This window comes from Bos javanicus, chromosome X (genome assembly GCF_032452875.1).
Source record: "Bos javanicus breed banteng chromosome X, ARS-OSU_banteng_1.0, whole genome shotgun sequence".
In the NCBI taxonomy this organism is placed as follows: domain Eukaryota; kingdom Metazoa; phylum Chordata; class Mammalia; order Artiodactyla; family Bovidae; genus Bos; species Bos javanicus.
Genome location: NC_083897.1, coordinates 19102931 through 19127023, shown reverse-complemented (window position 1 = coordinate 19127023; position 24093 = coordinate 19102931). Strand labels below are relative to the sequence as shown.

Below are 24093 nucleotides of genomic sequence, written 5' to 3'. Positions count from 1 at the left end.
TTCAAGGAATCAACCAGCAGATGGTGATGCTCCACTAACATGGATATCAGAACCACATAATCAGTTCATAGGTTCTTTATAATTTTTTATTTATATATTTACTTTGGCTGTGCTGGGTCTTTGGAGAAGGCAATGGCACCCCACTCCAGTACTCTTGCCTGGAGAATCCCATGGATAGAGGAGCCTGGTGGGTTGCAGTCCATGGGGTCGCTAAGAGTCGGACATGACTGAGCAACTTCACTTTCACTTTTCACTTTCATGCATTGGAAAAGGAAATGGCAACCCACTCCAGTGTTCTTGCCTGAAGAATCCCAGGGACAGGGAGGCTGTCTATGGGGTTGCACAGAGTCGGACACAACTGAAGCGACTTAGCAGCAGCAGCTGGGTCTTTGTTGCTGTGGTGGGCCTTTCTCTAGCTGCGGTGAGCCAGGGATACTCTTTTTTGCAGCGTTCAGACTTCTCATTGCCCTGACTTCTCATTTCAGAGCACAGGACCTAGGGCACCAGGGCTTCCACAGTTGTGGAGCCCAGCTTCGTTGCTCCGTGCAAAGTGGAATCTTCCCGGACTAGGGATCGAAGCCACGTGTCATGCACTGGCAGGCTGATTCTCAAACAATGAACCACCTGGGGAGCCCCCGAGGCTGAAATCTTAACTACTGGACCTCCAGGGAAGTCCCGCAAGTCATGGATTTAGATGCAGGGACATGTGACAGGGGCTTTGTCCCAGAAACAAGGCATGAACTTGTCCTCTGGGATCAGAGGGAATCTGCCACAGGGTGCAACTGACCAGAATAGTGCAGAAAAGCCTAAGCCCAAAGTCAGGAAACCTGGCTGCTACCTTGCATCTCCCACCCACTAGTTGTGTAGCTTTGGGTGCATCATTATGAATCTTCCTTAGTTTGTTTGTACAACACAGTTCACTTACGTCAACCTCTTGGCCCTCAAGCTTCCAGGGAGTAGTGCTTCTCAGTACTGCAGTACTTTGCAGGTGGCATGTATTTTGGTTTTGTCTCATGATATCTAGTTAATTTTTGTATGTTATGTGAGTTTTTTTGTTTTTAAAGATGTGCTTTTCCAATGTTTCCAGTATTTTGCTGAAAATGTTATTTTTCTCTGTTGTACTGCATTTACATCTCAGTCAGAAGGCAATAGTCTTTCTGACTTACTTCACTCCGTATAATAGTTTCATCCACCTCTTAATTAGCCTCCAATTAAAATAAATTTAAAAAAAGACAATCGTCCGTATAGTTTTGAGTATATTGTGAACTCTGTTCTGATCCATTGATCTGTAAATCTATCTTTATACCAAGATCACACTGAATTATTGTTGATCTATATCAAGTTTTGAAATGAAGTAGTATAAATCCTGCATCGTTGTTCTTTTTCAAAAATTTTGGCTCTCCTTAGCCTTTTGTATTTCTATGGAAAGGTGGAATCACTTTGTCAATTTATTTTCAAAGTCCTACTGTTGCTTCATTGGGAATGCATTGAATTTATAAGTCAGTTTTCTAGAGCTCCCATCCAGCAATATTGAGTGTTCAAATCTGTGAGCATGAGATATCAATTTATGTTTGTAGTATTTAATTCCTTCTGTAATTTTCAGTGTACAGGTCTTCCAGAAATTTTGTCAAATTTATCCCAAAGTACTAATATTTCTGCAAAGAAAACATGTAAATGGCTACCAAACAAATGAACAGATGCTCCATGTCATTGAAAGTTCAAAGTGTCAGCTGCTCAGTCATGTCCAACTCTTTTGCAATTCCAGGGACTGTAGCCCACCAGGCTCCTCTGTCCATGAAATTCTCCAGGCAAGAATACCGGAGTGGGTAGCCATTACTTTCTCCAGGGGATCTTCCCAACCTAGGGATCAAACCCTGGTCTCCTGCACTGCAGGCAGATTCTTTACTGTCTGAGCCACCAGCAAGTCCAATTTCACATCATTAGCCTTAGGGAAATGCACATGAAAATTGCTTCACACATACTAGGACAACCGTAAATTAGAAAAGAAAAATAACAACTGTTGGAGAGTGTGGAATCATCATACATTACTAAGTGGGACTGTAAATGGTGCAGCCTCTATGTAAAACAGTTTGGTGAGTTCTTCCATTAGTTAAACATAGAATTAACATGTTATCCAGCAATTCTACTCCTAGTTGTGGACCCCCAAAATTGAAATCAGGTGTTCAAACAAAACCTGTACTTGAATGTCCATAGTAACCCTATTCACAATGGCAAAAAGGTAGAAACAACACAAATGTCCACAAACATATGACTGGATAAATAAAATGTCATATATCCATAAAATGGAATATTATTCTCCCATTAAAAGAAACATACAATAATGTGAATGAACTACAGATAATGTGAATGAACTACAAAATATTACACTAAGAAGCCAGGTATAAAAGGTTACATATCATATGATTCCATTTGTATGAAATACCCATAAAAAGTATATACATAGAGACAGAAAGCCTGTTTGTATTTGCCAAGGAGTAGGGTAGGGAGGTAATGAAGACTGACAATGCACATGGTGTTCTCATCTGTGGTGATGGAAATATTCTAGAATTAGATAATGGTGATGGTTACATATTGGGGATGTACTTCATGCTACTGAATTTGATACTTTAAAATGGTTAAAATGGCGATATTTGTTGTGTATTTTGCCATAATAGAAGACCCATCTCATCATAAATTTAAGGATTTGTTCATACTTTCTCAATCTGTTCCACTGATCTACGTGACTATCTTTGTACAAGATGCATACTGTTTTGATTGCTGTGGCTTTATGACTTCTGGAATAGGTATGATAAATCCTTCAACTGTTCTCCTTTTTCAAAATGTTTTGGCTATTTAAGGTGATATAAATGTATATTCCGCATATATTTTAAGATCACCTTGTCAATATCTACAGGAAATTCAGCTGAGATTTTGATAGATATTGGGCTCAATCTACAGATAAACTTGGGGAAGGTTGCCATAACTCACAAACAACTAATCTCAAAAATATACAAGCAACTCCTACAGCTCAACTCCAGAAAAATAAATGACCCAATCAAAAAATGGGCCAAAGAACTAAATAGACATTTCTCCAAAGAAGACATACAGATGGCTAACAAACACATGAAAAGATGCTCAACATCACTCATTATCAGAGAAATGCAAATCAAAACCACTATGAGGTACCATTTCACACCAGTCAGAATGGCTGCGATCCAAAAGTCTACAAATAATAAATGCTGGAGAGGGTGTGGAGAAAAGGTAACCCTCTTACACTGTTGGTGGGAATGCAAACTAGTACAGCCACTATGGACAACAGTGTGGAGATTCCTTAAAAAACTGGAAATAGAACTGCCCTATGATCCAGCAATCCCACTGCTGGGCATACACACTGAGGAAACCAGAAGGGAAAGAGACACGTGTACCCCAATGTTCATCGCAGCACTGTTTATAATAGCCAGGACATGGAAGCAACCTAGATGTCCATCAGCAGATGAATGGATAAGAAAGCAGTGGTACATATACACAATGGAGTATTACTCAGCCATTAAAAAGAATACATTTGAATCAGTTCTAATGAGGTGGATGAAACTGGAGCCTATTATACAGAGTGAAGTAAGCCAGAAGGAAAAACACCAATACAGTATACTAACACATATATATGGAATTTAGAAAGAGGGTAACAATAACCCTGTGTACGAGACAGCAAAAGAGACACTGATGTATAGAACAGTCTTATGGACTCTGTGGGAGAGGGAGAGGGTGGGAAGATCTGGGAGAACGGCGTTGAAACATGTAAAATATCATGTATGAAACGAGATGCCAGTCCAGGTTCGATGCACGATACTGGATGCTTGGGGCTAGTGCACTGGGATGACCCAGAGGGATGGTATGGGGAGGGAGGAGGGAGGAGGGTTCAGGATAGGGAACACATGTATACCTGTGGGGGATTCATTTTGATATTTGGCAAAACCAATACAATTATGTAAAGTTTGAAAATAAAATAAAATTTTAAACAAAATAAAAAAAAATAAAATAAATTTTCTCAGCTATGTCTTACAATGTTTTAAGTAATTTTTAGTTTGCAGGTCTTATTCATTTTTTATGGGATTTATCCCTAATGTTTTATTCTTTTGAAGGCTATTGTGTATCCAGTTGCTTTCTTAATTTCACTTTTGGGATTTTTGGTGCTAGTATGTACAAGTATAAGCGATATTTTGATGTTGATATTGTGTCCTGTTGGCCTTGCTAAATTTGTTTATGGGTCTAGTGGCTTTTTTGTGTCTGTGCTTTACTTGTTATTTTCTCCATACAGGATGATCTGTGAATAAACAAAGCTTTATTTCTTCCTTTCCAATTCAGATGGATTTGTCAGGGTAGGGGGCTTATTCCATTTGCTCAAGCTTCCACTACAACGATGAATGGAAATGGCAAGAGTAGACACCATGCATTGTTCCCAATATTAGGTACATTCTTTCACCATTAAATATTATGTGCACTGAGGTTTTTTATAGACTATTTGCCAGAAGAATGAGTTCCTAACAATTTCAATGTTCTTAAAAGATTTTAACATCATGAATGGGTATTGAATTTCACCAAATCCATTTTTTAAATCTTTTGGAATGATTATGTATTACCCCTTTGTTCTATTAATATGAAGTATAACATTCACTGGTTTCCTGCCATGACCCCACCCAATTATAGCCCTCAGGATGCTCCCCTCCCCCAGCTTCTGGCCACCAGAGTCGGGTGAGCTCACCAACAGACCCTCTCCTCCAAGGGGGCACCACACCAGAAACAAGAGGCCTCTGTGTATTTTTTTTATTGAACTCAAATAATTTTTATTAACTTAGATAGACACAAGATTTGTCAACACTGAAAACAAGAACATTTCTCTGACCAGACTGCGCTGACTGGTGGAGAGTTCATCACACACAGAAAAGGCAAAGCTGTCTTATTCAAGTCGGTGATGGCGTAGAACCTCCACTGCATGAAAAAGAGATTGCAAATAAATAAAGTACACAGAGAGGAGAGGAGCAGAGGCCTAGTGAGGAGATGAGGAAGAGGTGGGAGAGCAGCAGCAGCAGCAGCAGCAAACTACTCAAGATCAAAATGGTAAGAAAAATAGTGGCAGGAGCACGTGCTGAGGACGTGTCCCCGCCCCTCCCACAGCCAATACCTTTGGGGGCGGACAGCCCCAGCCAGAGCCCCATGGGGAGGGGGGATTCTCTGCAGGTGATGATGGGTCTCTGAGCCTGGGGCCCCTGAATCTCTAACATACTTTCTCCACTTTAGGAAGCGGCCTCCCAGGGCCCAGGCAGCTCCAACAGAGCTGGGAGCCTGGGGAGGACAGGATGCCCGTCCCCCAGAGCACACCCACTAAACAGCTCAGCACCTTCTGCAACCCACAGCCACTCATGTGTGCATAAACACTCACACACATGCATTCACACATGCACACTGACATGTATATTCATACCTGCACACCCATACCTTCACACACACACATCCGAGAACTCATCTGCACTCATACCCTCACTCATACACTCATCCACATACACCCACACACACATCCCCACGCTCACACACTCAAGCCCTCATGCATGAACATGCAAATTCACACACACATCCCCACACTCACACATGCACTCAACATGCACACTCACACACCCACACACAGGCACGCACATATTAAGTAAAGACCCTCCCTAGTGCCCTCCCCAGGTCCTCTCAGGCTGGCCCAGGAAGAGGCTGCGGCTGGGGATCCAGTCACCCAGAGGGTGAGATCCAAACTTGAAAAGGGCACATTTACACATCAGCCCCAAGGAGGCCCCTGGTCCTCCGCTCCTCTCCTCCCCTGCAGCCCATGTCACAGTCTCTCAGAACTCCAGGGATGCAGTCCAAAGGCTGGCAGTCTCCCGGAAGTGGTCCTGGAGGGACACAGTTGGGGTGGAGGAGGGGCCACCAGGACCAGGGGTTTCCAGGCAACTTGGCACAAGGGAGGAAGCCATCAGCGCCCTTCCGTCTGCGGCAATCTGCGGGGCGCATGTGGTAGCCTGGGTGCAGCCTCAGGCCTTGGGGTGAGGCAGGCAGAGCTCTTCAGCCGGGCCCTGGGTGGCTGAGAAGGGCACATGGTGTGAGGCTCAGCCCCTGTGTCCCAGGGGCAACCAGGCTGCTGTGGTTCTTAGTCCCAGGAACTGAGGACCAGGACCGCAAGCAATCAGTGAGGGGGCAGATGTGGATATGGGATGTGGGTGAGGGCCAGGGCCTCTCCCAGCTCCCCTCAGTGCCGCTCCTGGTGCACCAGTCAGCAGCACAGCCAGGACCGCTGCAGGCCCATCCAGAGCAGATGCTCCTGTGTGATCCTAGCAGGAGGGACAGCCTGGAGACAGAGACATGGGGTCATGCGTGGGTCTCAGCTCCACCCCACCCACTTGTATCCCTTCCCTCCTATTACACTCGGCCCCAGGAGCCAGCCAACACCCCCACCCAAACTGAGAGACCTGTGCCACTCGACACCAAGGAACCCCTGGTTAAGCCTTGCGTGGGGCTTGGGTTGGGGTGGGGAGGTTTGTGTGTAAGGACCTTGCTCCCAAAGGGGGTTCTGAGACTCATCTCTCCTGTGACCGTATCAGCTCAGACTGTCCCCCAGTTCTTGCCTGTGACTTGCTCTCACCTTCCATGCCACGGGCCTCCCTCTCTCTCTAGATCTCTTGGGAGCCTGTGCTCCCCTCCCTCATCCTACTGTGCCAGGTCTCCCAGAGACTGGGGGGCAGGTAGGCAGTGCAGACCCAGAGGCAGGTTCAGCACCCCCACTTCTGATCTATGTGACAAGGGCAAATGTCTCCCTTCCCAGAGCCCAGCAGGGGGGAGAACCTGCTCCACCAGAGTGTCTCTAGCTCCATCCTTCCTCCTTCATGCCAGTACTGGATCACCAGGCCACCTCTCCCCTCGAGCTCTCCACCTGGAAGGCCCTGCCTCTCCTCGAGGGGTCAGGCTCTTCTCTTGGGTGCTCCCCAGGCAACTCTAGGGTCAGGGGTGCCCCAGGCAGGGATTTGACTCTCTGGACAAAACCACAGAAGGGGCGGTTCACTTTCTATAAACCCAGTTCCTGCAAGAAAAACATGGGGACTTAAGAGTTGCCACTTCACCCAGAGATGTCCCCGTCTCCCCAGTTGTTGCCTACCCTACAAGCCTCTTCTCCATCTGCTCTCCCATCCCAGCCTGACAGCTTCCCTCCACTCAAGGAGACCCCCACTTTCCTAAATCCCTTTGGGACACAGGGGCTGCTGGAGGCTGTCCAGGACTGGAGCAGTGCATTCTGTGGCACCAGGAGGGCACTGATAGGAGGTGGAGGGAGCGTGGCTGAGATGGGGCAGGGCTGGGAGGAACACATCTTTCCCACTTTTCCCTGTCCCCTGATGCAAAGCTTTGGAGGGTGGCGAGGAGCAAGAGAGACAGCAGGAGCAGGCAGAGAGCAGTCCCAGAGACCCGCCAGGAGGAAGTCTTGTGAAGGGCTGAGAAAGAGACAGACCTGGGCTTGGGCCAAGAACACAACCATCCATCCAGGCTGCCTCTCGAGGGGTGGAGGACAAGGGGGCCAGCATCCGCTCTCTTCTAGGGCTTTCTCAGGGCCTCTCCAGGGCCATTTCCCTCCATTCCCCCGTGTTCAGGTGACACTACCGGGGCCATGGGCCGAGGTGATGGGCTGACCCTCGGAGATGCCCAGAAGTCGCCTCTCGTCCCCAGGTTGTAAATATGACAAGGTTGTCCAGAGGGCCTGCGTGCACCCTGCCTTGCCTGCTCTCGGCTCGGCAGCTTTCCAGGCTGGCTTCCACGGGTCCCTTCCTCCCCCAAGCCCCCCAGGGGCTGGATATGTAGATGCCATAGCAACAGCCTCCCTCCAGCCCGCAAGTCCAACCTCTGGCCTCCTACCTTTTCGGTCAGGGTCAATCATTCATGTTTCTAATGAAAAATTTCTTCCTTCTGCTCCCTCCTTCGTCTAAAGTGAAACAACAGGTTGGCTACTCTCAGATAATTTCCTTGAGTTTCATGGAAAGGGCCCGTTTTGAGAGTTTCAGTGCAGTTTGTCACCAGCCACGAAGTGGCTGGCGAGAGCTGGGGCTTCGGGACTGCGAGGTCGTTTCCGTACCCTGCATGTATCACCGTGATTTTCCTTGCCCACTGTTGTCTCAGCATCTTTCATTGTGGCCTTTCCTAATACTTCGCATCCTGATGGTTGTATCTCTAATGTAGGAAGAGATACAGGTGGGTCATTTCCAGTGTCATTTTTGAGCTTTAACCCTGTTGGAATAAACAGAAGAATCAGCCATCTGTTTCCCAGAACAAGAAAACTGTCGGCATGGAAGAAAAATCAATGCTGACAGCTTTTTAAAAATACAGGAACAAGGGATTTTGGGTCTAATCTGGACAAAATGGCACAGACCCATTTTTCCCTGGTCTTCCTTTCTGGGCACAACTACATATCCACTTAAGAATGCAAGATACAATGAACAGAGAATTCTATAAAGTGGTAAGAGGAAGGCAAAATGGTTTGGGACTCCAGAACTAGAAGAGTAACACAGTAGGTATCTTACATCCCCACATCCCAAAATGTAGGCAACCCAGATCTCGTGTTTTCCAAATCTCACCTGAGCAACAGAAGGCTACCTGAATAGGCTCACTCCATCCACAGTCGGAAACGGGAAACCGTCTGACAACATCAGAACTCCAATCGGAGACATCAGATTTGTCATGCAGAACTAGCAAGATGGACCTAGCTAACCAGCCACTAGCAGCCGGCCCCAGGAAGCCTCTTCATCCCTACGGGTCAGAGGTTCCCACTGAGAGACACTCTAGCCTAAGTAAAGATCTTCCTCATTCCTCACTCTCTGGCAGCATGAGCAGGAGCACATGGGAATCCCAGCAGTACCACATAAATCGAGGAGACCAAAATAATACCATAAAGGCTCTGAAAATTAACCTGTCACTAGACACATATTCCACAAAGCAGAAAAGAACTTACATGCTAAACTAAAACAGAGTGACTGCCCATTAAAATATTTAAATAGGACTCAGACTCTCCTAACATAATAGACAAAATGATCAGGATACAAAAAAACAAATCACACAGCACACCTAGAACCAAAAAAAAAAAAAACCCACAACTAGAGTGAGGAAAAGCAATCTGACAAAAATGGAATCAGATTGGTAATCAAAACCACAAAGGCAACAGAAAAATTTTAAATATATGGGGACAAATGGAAATATACTTCTTAATAATCCATGATTCAAAGAGAAAGTCTCAAGCGAAATTTAAAAATACATACTTAAATGAAAATGAAATTATATAATATAATCAAAATATGTGGAATGCAGCTGTAGGAATGCTCAGAGGAAAATGTATAGCCCTAAAGGCACACAATAGAAAAGAGGAAAACTCTCAAATAAATAATCTATGTTTCTACCTCAAGAATCTAGAAAAAAAGGAAAATAAAAATTAAAGGAATAATAAAGATCACAGCAAAAATTAAACAAAAAACTTGCTCCTCAAAAATTTAATAGAACTGATAAACCTGTATTAACTTAGACAAAAATGAAAGAAGATGCAAACCATCCATATCAGGAAGGAACTGGGTCTATCACTACACGTTCTGCAGCAATTAAAGAGATAATAAGGGAATACTATCAGCAACTTATGTTTACAAATGTTAAAAGTTAGGGGGAAATGGGTAAATTTCTCAAAATCTACAAACTACCAGAATTCAACCAGTGTGAAATAGATAATCTGAACAGCAGTCTGAAAATTAAAACTTGAACTCATAATTAAAAAGCTGCCAAAACAGACATCTCCAGATTCATATAGTGTTACTGGAGCATTCTACAAAGTATCTATACAATTAACACCACTTTTATATCATCTCTTCCAGAAAAGAAGAACTATTACCCAAATCATTTCATAAGGCCAGTAATTACCCTGGTAACAAAATCACACAAAGACAGTACTCAGAAGGAAAACTAGACTAACATCTCCCATGAACTTCAACACGAAAATCCTCAACAAAATATTGGCAAGCTGAATGTAACAGTATGTAAGCATTATATACTGTGATCAAGTAGGATTTCCATATTTGAAATCAACCAACATAACCCACCATATATCAACAAGCTTTGAAAGATCATAATCCCATTGACTGACACAGAAAAGTATTTGACAAACCCTACATCCATTAACGATAAAAAAAACTCAAGAGAGACTTCCCTGGTGGACCAGTGGCTAAGACTCCACATTCCCAATACAAGCGGCCCAGGTTCAATTCCTGGTCAGGGAACTAGATACCGAAAGGATGCAACGAAGAATTTGTATGCCACAACTAAGAGTTCACACACTTCAACTAAAGAGATCCCGAGTGCTGCAATGAAGACCCAGCACAGCCAAAAATAAATAAATAAAACCCTAGGAAAGTTAGGAATTATTATCAACCTGATAAAGTATCAATAAAAACCCTGCACAAACATCACATATAAAAGTGAAAGACATAACGTTTCCATGATAAAATTGAGAAGAAGGCAAGGATGTTTGCTCTCACCATTCGTATTCAACATTGTACCAGAAGGTGGACCTACTGCAACAAGGCAACAAATAAATAAAGAAATAAAAAGCACTGTAGATCATGTGACTATGTATAAAAACCCCAAGAAATTTACCAAAAAAAAACCTTCTTAGAACTCATAAGCAAGTTCAGTAGGGTCACAGGATAAAAGAAGAAAACATAAAATTACAGGCAGACCTATATAAAACACTGAACATTTATTTTAACAAAAATTTTAAATAATACCATTTACAGTTGTGCCAATGAAAATTAAATGCTCCTGCATATACTTGGGAAACATGTGGAGGATCTGCACACTGAAAATTATAAAAAGTAGATGAACAACTATACTCCAACAAAAACACAGATAAAATAAATTTTTTTCTCTATCAAAAAGTTGGTGATGGGACTTCCCTGGTGGTCCAGTGGTTAAGAATCCACCTTCCAATGCAGGGGACTCAGGTCTGATCCCTGGTTGGGGAACTAAAATCTCACATGCCCCAGGGCAATGAAGCTAGCACCCTGCAACTAAAGAGAGCCCTCGAGCTCTAACTAGGGAAGCCTGCACACCACAGTAAAGACCCAGTGTAGCCAAAATAGATAAGTAGATAACATTTTTTAAATGATGAAAGAAATCAAAGAATACCTGAAAAACATACTGTGTTCATTCTTTGGAAAAATCAACACAGTAAAGAGATCATTCCTCCTCAAATTCACATATAGTTTAATGTCATTTCTAGCAAAATTCCAAAAAAGTTTCTTATAGATAAGCATATTCTAAACTTTACATGGAAAGGGACAGGCCCTAGCATAGCTTAAAATAAAATTGATCTTGACAAAATAAAGTGGGAAGAAAGACTCACACATAACTCGATGGAACAAAACAGATACACAAGTATGCCCAACTGATTTTGACCAAAGTGCAAAACCAATTCAATGGAGGAAGGCCAGCCTTTTCAATAAACAAGGCTGAAGCAACTGGACCTACACAGGCAAAAAAACAAACGAGCTTCAAACTAAATTTCATATCTTATGTAGAATCTGCTCAATATGAATCACAGACTTAAATGCAAACTTAAAAAACTTTTAGGAAAAACACAGAAAATTTTAGGGATCTATGGCTTGCCCTGATAGCAAACATACAATCAGTAAAAAGAAAAGTGAAAAACTGGGCATCAAAATAAAAAACTTACTCTGTGGAAACCCATGGGAAGCGGATAAAAAGAAAAATATACAGACTTGGGGAAACTACTTGCAAACCATATACGCTAGAAAGCACTACAATCTATACAAGAACTCTCAAAATTCAACAGTTAAAAAACAACCAAATGAAAACCATGGCAAAGGCCGTTCCACTGAAGATAATATAAAGATGGCAAATAAGCACATGAAAAACTACATATCATCAGCTATTAGCGAAATGCAAGTCCAAGCCACAATGAGATAACATTACATACTTAACAGAAAGCCAAAAAAAAAATTTTAAATGGTAATACTATTAAACAATGGCAAGAATGTGGAGAAACGATCACATCCATTGCTGGCTAGGAAGGTCAAATGATGCAGCCACTCTGAAAACCAGTTTAGCATTCAACATCTAATTACTATATGAAACGGCAATTTCACTCCTTCACTCTCTATCCCAGAGAAACGCAAACTTACCATCTCTACACAAAATTCTGTACAGGAATGTTCATGGCAGCTTTATTCACAATAGCCCCAGATTGAAGACAGCAAAAATATCTTTCAATGGTTTATCAATATTACGGAACACTTCTCAGCAGTAAAAATGAATGAATTACTGATACACACAATAACTTAGATGAATTTCCAGGGAATTATTGTGAAGGAGAAAAGTTAATCTCCCAAAGCTGTATTTTTGAAAGGACAAAATTTTTAAAAACTGTAAGCAGATCAGTGGTTGGCACAGGTTGGTGACGAGGTAGGGTGTGGGAGGGAAGGGTGTGTTGTTGTATTGATAAAAGAGCAACAGGAAGGATCCTTGTGGTAATGGATCTGCATTGGGGTGGTGAATATACAAACCTCCACGTGATCAAATCTTATATAACTAAATACATACACACCCACCAATGAATACAAGGAAAATGAAAATATGAATAAGGTCAGTGGACTGTACCCACTTTATTATCCTGGTTGTGACATCATGTACATTTGCAAAAGTTATCACTGAGGGAAAATGGGTAAAGTGTATACGGGTTCTTTGTGTTACATTTTAAATATGCATGTGAATCTACAAGTCAGTCAATAAAGAGGTTAATTTTAAAAATATAGAGGAACAAAATCTTAAAATTGTTAAGCCTTTATAAAGGCTCCTATTAAGGAATTTTCTCCTCTTCCTATATGTACATTTACCTCAAAGAGACTCTCCAAGAATGTCCTGGAACTCTTAGGGACGTTGGGTCTATGGTTCTTGCCCTTGTGCTAAACAGATCACTTTGGGTTTAGGGTGCAATGATAACGTTCTGAGAATAAAACTTGGAGGTCATGGACTGCCATCTAAATTCCAGACTATTTTCAGAAAAAGTGAGTAACTCTCTATACTTTTATTTACTCCAAACATTTAAATGGGCAGAATCTTAAACTCAGTATCTTCTTTATATTCTACCGTGGCTGTGGCTGGATGTACAATGAGGAAGCTAGGAACTAACCCTAAGGACACATGGAAACGTCGTGGGACAGGAGTCCTGTGGTATTCCAGCAGACCTGGTTAGAGATGAGGCGGCGGAGACCAGGATGGTAAGAGCAGAAGAGGTTGAGACATGGTTGTATTCAGGAGCTCTTTTGAAGACAGAGTTAAGAGTACTTGCTCCCTGATTGGCTGGGGGGTAGGGAATAACCAAAGGACTGGAAAAAAGGATAACTGAGAGTTTTGGGGCCTGAACAACTGGGTAGACTGCTTTCTACGGACATGGAAAAGATCTGCCAAGAGAGGGCTTGCAGGGTAGGGCAAGAGTATGATAGATCAAGCAGTCTACTTAGGAGAAAGAGGTGTATTTGTAAAAAGCTCTTCAGGTGATCTGGATCTGCCTTACCTCTCCCCTCACACCATCAAGCTGAGAACCAACCGACTGCTGGGACACTGGGACACTCTCACAGGTGTGCATTTTCCACGAACTGAGGATGTAACAGATTGCTCAATTGCTGTACAAAGGAAAGGAAGACTCTTTACCTAGAAAGGTGACATCCTCATAGAGTTCTTCCATTACATCAAAGTAGAGGGTTTTCTGTTCAGGGGTCATTATTCTCCATTCTTCCTCGGAAAAATACAAGGCCACATCTTCAAATGTCAATGGACTCTAGAGAAGAGAGTAAGCTGTAGTTCAGTACTCGCTACAACAGAAGCCGTCCTATCACTCATTTCTGAATTACATGGGAGGCCAGTTACCAAAAACGTTAAGAGAAGATTCAAGGGAAAAGGAGTGAGAGAACAGGAAAGGTGCCCAAGAGATCAGTACACGGCTTGGGAGGTGCCGAATCCCACAGCGCCAATCCTAGTTGTCTAGGGAACACCCGGGGCTAATGTGCCTCAGAGCATCTGCTGTGTAAGGCAGGATCATGGGCAGCAGAGAAAAGCAGACAAGGCCACATTCAGGCTGCCTGAAAATGCTTGTAAAGTACAGCTCACCTGGGACTTAGGCAAGGTGAGCTTAGATGCCAACTTGCAGCTTGGGGTGCTTTTCTCCTCAGAAAAGTTTGGACTCTCTTCAGAAGGCACAGCTGTGGGGAAGAAGCCAGAAAAAAAAAATATATTTTCTGTTTATGAATACCCCAAACCAACTTCTACAGTTTAGGACTCCCTCAGTAAAGACAGCTCACCTTCACGTGTGTGTGTGCACACGCGAGCTCACACATCTGCACCACAAGTGGCCTTCTCATAAATTAGAACCAAAAAGCCACCACTCCATAGAACTGGTTCCCAGTTTTCATTAAATGAAAGGAAATCCACTGCTTTTCCTCTCATTAAAGAAAATGTTCACTGAACTAGGCAAGCATTAGAGGTGTTTGAAAATTAAAACCTTGGTGGGAAACATGGGAGATTTCTTTTATCACTTTTTTCCTGGTGTACAATTCTCTTCCCATTCTGCCACTGACAGCCCACTTCTGATCCCAATTTCTCCTCTAACTTCTAATGGTGAGATGACCCCAAACCCCCGCCTTGTCCTTGCTCTACCTTCTTCTCCCCTCTCAAATTTCTATAGAGAAAGGTCCACATTGTGAATACCAGGGTTCTGTGGTTTGGATGCTTCTGTACCCCAGAATGGCCTTCACCTTCACCCACCACAGACCTACTGTACTCCCACTAGACAGTCATCCTAACTGAAAGCATGACTGGGCACCTGGAAAATTCCCATGCAATGCTCCCTGAACCAATTACTATCACAGCTCCCAGGAGAAGATAATGATGATGAAACTCCTCACCTCCTTCATCCACAGGCTGGCTTTCTTTGTGAGTATTCCAGCGCGGCTCCTGCAGTACCTGGTATATATTCGAACTTTCTTCCTGGAACACACCCATTTGTTGGGGCTCTACTGGCTTCCACTTAAAGCCTGGGGCCACTGCTGTTCCTCCCAAGAGCGCTGTGTCATTTCCCAGTTGGTGGGTTGTGACCTAAAAATAACCCCCATCCTCATTAGAAAAGAGCTTTTGGTTTTGGGGTGGTGATGGAAGAACAAACAAGAGTAGAGTTCAGGTATGGGGAGTGTGTAAGGAAATTTTTAAAAATGAAGAGATATTGCACCATGATTTTCTCACAAGGAACTGTACACATGATCTGGGAAAATCAGATTAAAATGAGAGAAGCTATGACTTGCTTGCCTCCACACCTCCTTGGACAGCCACAGCTCAGGCCAAGAGCAGGGTAGGGGTAGGCTGCCTGTTCTCTCACTGCCTCCAATCTCTTGCTTTCTAGACTTGGATCCTTGATTTAGTGGACTTTTGTAGTTTCCTCTAAAGAATAAGAAAATGAATAAAAGAGAGTTTTCTGTCAGTTGGATTTTCCAATCCTCCCACGTCCAGGGAACAATTTCATGGACAAAGGGGATGCAGCAGAGGAAAAAATGGGGGAAGAGCTGGATTCAACTTTCCGCCATACACTTCAGGTGTATAAGACACTTGTGCTCCTCAAGGCGGGGCTCTCAAGGAGAAGTATGCTGCCATCTCCCCAGGGCAGACCTGGTTACCCACTCACCAGCAAAGCCAAGGCAAAGCATGAAGGCAGGCCACGGAGACGCTTTTATCCTGGCCCTGCGATGTGTGTTCCCAGCCCAGAGAGCACCACGCCTCAGCATTCTGATTTTCTCCATTTTACTGTGAGCTTATATCTTGTTTCTGATCCTTTTTCCCCTTTTCTCTTTCCATTTCTTCTCTTTCTTTGCAGTCTCCCCAGAAAGGTTTGATTTATACTTTGGCTGCTACACTCTCCTGCCTTTGACCTTTAAAACCCTGCATTTGGAGGGTTTTTTCTCCCTTCCTAGCATTTTCTTGCCTTTTATTTCTTGGCTGCTAAGTCCTGTCTCCTTGGCCATGCTAGGCCAGGCCCACCACCTTCAATTCACCCTGGCCTTAAAGAGGGCAAAGTGCATTTCTTTTTCTAAGGCCAGGAAAAGACTCTCAGGAACTCCCCAACCTGGAAGCTGTCACTGCAAGCCTGTGATTTCAGATTGCACTTAGTTATTCTAAAGGAACAACAGAAGAGTGACTTAATCCATCTCATTCTCCAATTATTGACCCCACTTTCACCCTCTTTCACAGTGTACATGTAAGAATCTTTCTGCTCACCTCATTGCTTATTCCACCACATTCTCTGTGAAAGCGGTCTACCAGGGCCACAGCCTCTTTGACGTTCTGTGGATGATACTTCTGCACCCAGTTCTGGATATGACTGGGCAGAACATCCAGGAACTGCTCCAGCACCAGCAACTCCAAGATTTGCTCTTTTGAGTGGATCTCTGGCCTCAGCCACTGAGAGCATAATTCCTGCAGTTGGCTGACAGCCTCAAACGGTCCAGGCGTGTAATGATAACAGAAGCTCCGGAAGTGCTGGCGAGCACTCTCAGGATGAAGACTGCCCATCTGTGGGCTGGATTTCTTACTCTTATTGGAACTCTCTTTCACAGACCTCTTAGTCCCCTGTAAAACCTCCACATGTGGGTACAAGCATGCAGGCGCCTTCACAGGGCTCATCATTATTTGCTCTGGGAACAGCTTTTCTTCTATTTGTGACATCCTCCTGGGCCACCTGATAACTGAGGCCTTGTCAGCTTTGGTACAAAACCAATGAGTGGATCTTCTCCCCAAGGGCACTGAGAGAGGGGAGGGAAAAAAAAGTACACGTCAAGAAGAAAGCCACATGACGCACATTTACTTACTTATCAGAGAAGAACAGAAAGTTATCAGAAAAGGAGGAAGAGAAAGTAACCGTTCTGCCTCCTCTTTAAAATTAACTGCCACTCGTGAAGGCTCAAGACTCAGGACATGTTTTCAACCTTTCCTCTGTTACCCAACTTTGAAACAAATATACAACTCTGGAAAGACAAATGTTAGTTCATCACGTTTTCTTTAAGGTTGAGGAATAAAAAACTTACACGCATTTGCTAAAAGGAGCTTTGATGTTATCCAATACTTAATCTGTGCACTTCCTGTCCCACCTTTAAAAACGGGGGTATTTGACTTTCTCTACATTTTAATAGATCATTCCAGTTTCTTATCCTCAGTGAGATGAGGGACAAATGCTCTGTCCCTTCACCTTTTATACAGAATGATTCCTTTGCTCCATAGAACATCTAGATTCTCTTTCACATCATATTAATACTTGAAGTGAAACTGAGACACCAGATCAGAAAAAAATAGAGAAAAAGTAACCTTATTCCTTTCAGCAAGTTTCCCCCTCTAAGCTATTAGATGCCATTAACACTGCTTCTTTGGGACCTCCTGGGAACACATATGAATGTCACTGTGCCCCTTGTTCACAGAAGGCAATGGCACCCCACTCCAGTACTCTTGCCTGGAGAATCCCAGGGAGGGGGGAGCCTGGTGGGCTGCCGTCCATGGGGTACCACAGAGTCGGACACCACTCAAGCGACTTAGAAGCAGCAGCAGCAACAGCAGCAGCAGCCCCTTTCTACCTGTGTATGAAAATTTCTGCTCACTTTACTAGAAAAACTGACAGCTGGCTTTGTTTCCAAGATATCCAAACGTCACACTCTTAAAACACACACACACACACACACACACACACGGAGAAACAGGGACGATAAAGGTTCTTCGGAAACAAGAAAGGTCCTAGAAAAGGTAACCCTTGTCTGGACTTGATATTTCCTCAGGGTCATAAGAGATTTTTAAACAAGGCTGACGATGGCCTTGAGAGTCTCATTTTCTCAGAGGTGACCCAAGAGAAACGACAACAAGGCTCTTTCAGGGAAGCCACAGGTGTTCAAAGAAATGGCTCGAGAGGTACAGGGACGCTGCCTGCGCTTCTCTGTCAGCACAAACTACTGTCTTGGAGGCGGAAATGACCTCTTGCTCGGAGCTTCCCTGCTAGTTCAGTTTGAGTAAAGAATCCGCCTGCAACGCAACGCAGGAGACCCCAGGTCGATTCCTAGACCGGGAAGAATTGCTGCAGAAGGGATAGGCCACCCACTCCAGTATTCTTGGCACTTCCCCTTTGTGGCTCAGGTGGTAAAGAACCCGCCCACAATGTGGGAGACCTAGGTTCGACCCCTGGGTTGGGAAGATCCCCTGGAGACGGGAAACGCTACAGTTTCCCCAGTGTTCTGGCCTGGAGAATTCCACGGACTGCATTCGCAAAGAGTTGGACACAACTGCGCGACTTTCAAGTTCACCAGTAATATGCGCATAAGCCAGCAGAAACGGGCAAGTTTCGCTGGGTGCCCTGGTAGGCCTTTCCGCCCTATGGCCCACCTCCACCTTCTGGGTCCAAAGTACCAAAAGCTCTCCACGCACCAGCAGCCCCCGGAGTCTACTTCAGCAGCAACCCTGGGTTTTGTTTCCACACGGTGTCCAGAAGTTTGCTTCCGGAGGTTAGATATGACTGTAGGTGCCTGCCTGAGTACCGGCCTCCTCGAGAACAGGTATCGCCGGGTCTCAGACCCGCCCGCCGCCCGGCAAAGAAGCCACAGCGACATCGAGAAGGCCGCCCGCCCCGGCTAACTTCCGCCCTTCCCCCCACCCCCGCCGGCTCGTGAGGTATCTCTAAGGGTACGGCTCGTGATTTCTCGGCGCTCTCCTGACCAAACCCCCAAGGAAAATCAGCTTCTCGATTACCTCCACCCAGCTCTGGCTTCCGTGGACGCCAATTCCCTCTTCCTGGGCTCGGCTATCAAGTCACCACACCTCACGCCGTCGCGGGGAGGCAGGCAGGTGCGGGTTCCCGCGCCCCCGGGGGCGGTGCCGGGAAGGCGCGAGGCCCCGGGCGCGCGCGGACCTTGCGAGTTCAGTCACCGGCGTGACCCCTCTAGCGCCTCGAGACCGTACCCCGGCTCGCCATTCTGGGGTCTCGTGCTGTGGGCCGGGCGCCCACCGGAAACGAAAGGACGGCTTCCGGTGGCTGCGTGATAGCCACGCCCATCACCCCCCCCCCTCCTCTGCCCCCCAAACCTGCGTAGGCGCGCACACGCGAGTCAGGAAGCGTCCCGCACGTCCGCCCCATCCTGGGGTCAGCCCCGGATGCAGAAAAAAAGGACAGTTCAGGTCACCGAGTCTCGGGCTCACGGGAGTCCTGGCGGCGACGCGAAGGAGGTTGTCTCCTGCGAGCGTCCGCGATCTCGGACCCCCCGACTTGCCGCGTGTCTTGCGTCCAGATTACTGCCGAATCGCGTTCCAACAGCCGGTGGCCTTTTCTACCGCGAGGTTCGCCTGGCTAGGACCCCCGTCTCCGAAAGTCATCACTAGGATTCTCCCGGGGACTCCAGTTAGGAGGCTTTTGGTCCTCCTGGCCAGACCCCTCGCTGGATCAGGAGCAGCAGTCCCTCATGTTTTTAAAATCCTTCTCTGGTTTGCAGGCACGTGCTTCCCAACTATTGTTGTTTATTCTTGTTGCTGCTGCTGCTGCCGCCGCCGCTGCCGCCGCCGCCACCGCCAAGTCGCTTGAGTCGTGTCCGACTCTGTGCGACCCCATGGACGGCAGCCCACCAGGCTCCCCCGGTCCCTGGGAGTCTCCAGGCAAGAACACTGGAGTGGGTTGCCATTTTCTTCTCCAATGCATGCAAGTGAAAAGTGAAAGTGAAGTCGCTCAGTCGTGTCCGACCCTCAGCGACCCCACGGACTGCAGCCTTCCAGGCTTCTCCGTCCATGGGATTTTCCAGGCAAGAGTACTGGAGTGGGGTGCCATGGCCTTCTCCGTTATTCTTGTTAGGTAGGTTTGAACCTCGTGGTGTCCCTTCCTTTTACATTTCGCTTTGACGTATAAAGAAATTCAGATACAGGACGCGGCGTCCGCAGAGTCACGTGGATTACAGGTGGCAGATTTTAGACCAATTGTAGGTCTCCTGTTGTCATACCCCATGCTTTTGCTACTGTATTAGGCGTCCCTGAAGGACAGGACTCTTGTTTCATCTTACACGTCCTGTAGTGCTTAGCATAGTTCTTTGGAGAAGGCATCTTTCTAAGAACCCGGATATCTCAGGTTGTCAGTGTCTCCAAATTTTCATCCTTTACCTAAGCATTGAGCCATTTGGCGGAGAAGGCTATGGCACCCTACTCCAGTACTCTTGCCTGGAGAATCCCATGGACGGAGGAGCCTGGTGGGCTTCGGTCCATGGGGTCCCACAGAGTCGGACACGACTGAAGCGACTTAGCAGCAGCAGCAGCCCCTTTCTACCTGTGTATGAAAATTTCTGCTCACTTTACTAGAAAAACTGACAGCTGGCTTTGTTTCCAAGATATCCAAACGTCACACTCTTAAAACACACACACACACACACGGAGAAACAGGGACGATAAAGGTTGTTCGGAAACAAGAAAGGTCCTAGAAAAGGTAACCCTTGTCTGGACTTGGTATTTCCTCAGGGTCATGAGAGGTTTTTAAACAAGGCTGACGATGGCCTTGAGAGTCTGATTTTCTCAGAGGTGGCCCAAGAGAAACGACAACAAGGCTCTTTCAAGGAAGCCACAGGTGTTCAAAGAAATGGCTCGAGAGGTACACGGACACTGCCTGCGCTTCTCTGTCAGCACAAACTACTGTCTTGGAGGCTGAAATGACCTCTTTCTCGGAGCTTCCCTGCTAGTTCAGTTTGAGTAAAGAATCCGCCTGCAACGCAACGCAGGAGACCCCAGTTCGATTCCTAGACCGGGAAGAATTGCTGCAGAAGGGATAGGCCACCCACTCCAGTATTCTTGGGACTTCCCCTTTGTGGCTCAGGTGGTAAAGAACCCGCCCACAATGTGGGAGACCTAGGTTCGACCCCTGGGTTGGGAAGATCCCCTCGAGACGGGAAACGCTACAGTTTCCCCAGTGTTCTGGCCTGGAGAATTCCACGGACTGCATTCGCAAAGAGTTGGACACAACTGCGCGACTTTCAAGTTCACCAGTAATATGCGCATAAGCCAGCAGAAACGGGCAAGTTTCACTGGGTGCCCTGGTAGGCCTTTCCGCCCTATGGCCCACCTCCACCTTCTGGGTCCAAAGTACCAAAAGCTCTCCACGCACCAGCAGCCCCCGGAGTCTACTTCAGCAGCAACCCTGGGTTTTGTTTCCACACGGTGTCCAGAAGTTTGCTTCCGGAGGTTAGATATGACTGTAGGTGCCTGCCTGAGTACCGGCCTCCTCGAGAACAGGTATCGCCGGGTCTCAGACCCGCCCGCCGCCCGGCAAAGAAGCCACAGCGACATCGAGAAGGCCGCCCGCCCCGGCTAACTTCCGCCCTTCCCCCCACCCCCGCTGGCTCGTGAGGTATCTCTAAGGGTATGGCTCGTGATTTGTCGGCGCTCTCCTGACCAAACCCCCAAGGAAAATCAGCTTCTCGATTACCTCCACCCAGCTCTGGCTTCCGTGGACGCCAATTCCCTCTTCCTGGGCTCGGCTATCAAGTCACCACACCTCACGCCGTCGCGGGGAGGCAGGCAGGTGCGGGTTCCCGCGCCCCGGGGCGGTGCCGGGAAGGCGCGAGGCCCCGGGCGCGCGCGGACCTTGCGAGTTCAGTCTCCGGCGTGACCCCTCTAGCGCCTCGAGACCGTACCCCGGCTCGCCATTCTGGGGTCTCGTGCTGTGGGCCGGGCGCCCACCGGAAACGAAAGGACGGCTTCCGGTGGCTGCGTGATAGCCACGCCCATCACCCCCCGCTCCTCTGCCCCCCAAACCTGCGTAGGCGCGCACACGCGAGTCAGGAAGCGTCCCGCACGTCCGCCCCATCCTGGGGTCAGCCCCGGATGCAGAAAAAAAGGACAGTTCAGGTCACCGAGTCTCGGGCTCACGGGAGTCCTGGCGGCGACGCGAAGGAGGTTGTCTCCTGCGAGCGTCCGCGATCTCCGACCCCCCCCGATCCCCCCCCCCCCCCCGACTTGCCGCGTGTCTTGCGTCCAGATTACTGCCGAATCGCGTTCCAACAGCCGGTGGCCTTTTCTACCGCGCAGTTCGCCTGGCTAGGACCCCCGTCTCCGAAAGTCATCACTAGGATTGTCCTGGGGACTCGAGTTAGGAGGCTTTTGGGCCTCCTGGCCAGACCCCTCGCTGGATCAGGAGCAGCAGTCCCTCATGTTTTTAAAATCCTTCTCTGGTTTGCAGGCACGTGCTTCCCAACTATTGTTGTTTATTCTTGTTGCTGCTGCTGCTGCCGCCGCCGCTGCCGCCGCCGCCACCGCCAAGTCGCTTGAGTCGTGTCCGACTCTGTGCGACCCCATGGACGGCAGCCCACCAGGCTCCCCCGGTCCCTGGGAGTCTCCAGGCAAGAACACTGGAGTGGGTTGCCATTTTCTTCTCCAATGCATGCAAGTGAAAAGTGAAAGTGAAGTCGCTCAGTCGTGTCCGACCCTCAGCGACCCCACGGACTGCAGCCTTCCAGGCTCCGCCGTCCATGGGATTTTCCAGGCAAGCGTACTGGAGTGGGGTGCCACGGCCTTCTCCGTTATTCTTGTTAGCTAGGTTTGAACCTCGTGGTGTCCCTTCCGTTTACATTTCGCTTTGACGTATAAAGAAATTCAGATACAGGACGCGGCGTCCGCAGAGTCACGTGGATTACAGGTGGCAGATTTTAGACCAATTGTAGGTCTCCTGTTGTCATACCCCATGCTTTTGCTACTGAATTATGCATCCCTGAAGGACAGGACTCTTGTTTCATCTTACACGTCCTGTAGTGCTTAGCATAGTTCTTTGGAGAAGGCATCTTTCTAAGAACCTGGATATCTCATGTTGTCAGTGTCTCAAAATTTTCATTGTTTACCTAGTATTGAGCCATTTGTCGGAGAAGGCAATGGCACCCCACTCCAGTACTCTTGCCTGGAAAATCCTATGCTCGGAGGAGCCTGGTAGGCTGCAGTCCATGGAGTCGCTAAGAGTCGGAGAAGTCTGTGCGACTTCACTTTCACTTTTCACTTTCAGGTATTGGAGAATGAAATGGCAACCCACTCCCGTATTCTTGCCTCGAGAATCCCAGGGACACGGGAGCCTGGTGGGCTTCTGTCTATGGGGTCGCACAGATTCGGACACGACTGAAGCGACTTTTCAGCAGCAGAGCCATTTGGACAAAATTTATCTATAAGACTCGAAGACAAGTAAGTATGTGTAGCTCAGTTGTACACTGGAGATGAAACTGACCTTAGTGTGAAAAATTAGTGTCAGAAACTCCTCTGGCAAGGATACCAGAGATCTACATGCCACGGAGGAAAATAAACGAGTGCCTGTCCGCCTTTTAACATGCAAACTAAGATTACACTCAGAAGATAAGGTTCATCCTTATTTGCAGAGCAAAGCTGCCCTAAAGTGTGAGAGGACACCGTGCATTATCTGTGATTGTAAAACCAGTAAACATGTTTGCTTCACCAAGGAGTCGTTTTCAGAATGATTCTTTCAAAGCTGTGTTCCTGAGGTCAGGCATTTTCAACCGAATGTTTTATGACAATAGAAGAAAAGTCAGAGCATTGTTGCTTCTGGATAATTCCAGGCTTACCTTTCAGCTGGGTCACTCACCAGTGAGGATGGTCAGATAAAGGCATTTTCTTTTTCCTCTTTTTTAAATGGTGAGATTTGTAAACCATGTGAAATTTAATATTAATCTGCTCAAAGTTATTCCTTATAATTGTCTTCACTAGAAATTAGATTATACAGTTAGCCATTTAGAATGAATATGAAAATAAGTATAATGATCTCTTCAGTTTTCCTTATAACCTACTATGGCTTATATGCTTCAAAGAAAAGAAAAAAAAATTTAAATGACTAGAGACTCCAGGAAGACAGGTTGTAATTCACTTAAATTTCATTACATATTAATATGATTAGTGGTTTAAGCATACATTGACCCGTTTTAA

The 24093-nt window shown here is 46.4% G+C and overlaps 2 protein-coding genes across 8 annotated transcripts in view; one reads left to right on the top strand and one right to left on the bottom strand.

Annotated features, from left to right (window-relative positions):
* Positions 1 to 24093, top strand: part of ZNF449 (zinc finger protein 449) — an 84166-nt gene that overhangs the window by 36070 nt on the left and 24003 nt on the right. For 2 of the 3 annotated variants that reach the window (XM_061408409.1, XM_061408407.1), the window contains one exon: positions 486 to 4345. In XM_061408409.1, coding sequence (XP_061264393.1) covers positions 486 to 499 — 14 coding nt within the window. In that variant the 3' untranslated portion in view covers positions 500 to 4345. Of the gene's footprint in view, positions 1 to 485; positions 4346 to 24093 lie in introns of those variants that run through there. The other variant, XM_061408408.1, reaches the window with a different exon arrangement.
* On the bottom strand, positions 4481 to 18993 carry LOC133242321 (zinc finger protein 75D-like). Of its 5 annotated transcripts, none has more exons than XM_061408414.1 (8): positions 18898 to 18993; positions 16393 to 16916; positions 15033 to 15222; positions 14239 to 14330; positions 13783 to 13909; positions 8153 to 8304; positions 7936 to 8002; positions 4571 to 6382 (listed from the first exon to the last, which is right to left on the bottom strand). In XM_061408414.1, exons 2-7 carry the CDS (start codon positions 16837 to 16839, stop codon positions 7958 to 7960), a joined length of 1053 nt encoding a protein of 350 aa, XP_061264398.1. In that variant the 5' UTR covers positions 16840 to 16916; positions 18898 to 18993; the 3' UTR covers positions 4571 to 6382; positions 7936 to 7957. The 5 variants fall into 5 exon arrangements, 4 of the variants coding, with proteins under 4 accessions (XP_061264398.1, XP_061264397.1, XP_061264396.1 ...); XM_061408413.1 differs by lacking the exon at positions 4571 to 6382 and adding an exon at positions 6389 to 7517; XR_009734840.1 differs by having other exon boundaries at positions 4481 to 6382; positions 6965 to 8304.

Coding starts and splice junctions, on each gene's coding strand:
- LOC133242321 (XM_061408411.1), bottom strand. CDS start 16,839: ATGTCACAAATAGAAGAAAAGCTGTTCCCAGAGCAAATAATGATGAGC. Junction 14,331..15,032: donor CCAGCCTGTGGATGAAGGAG/GTGAGGAGTTTC, acceptor TCTTCCCCACAG/CTGTGCCTTCTGAAGAGAGT. Junction 8,305..13,782: donor TGAGGATGTCACCTTTCTAG/GTAAAGAGTCTT, acceptor TTATTCCAACAG/GGTTAAAGCTCAAAAATGAC.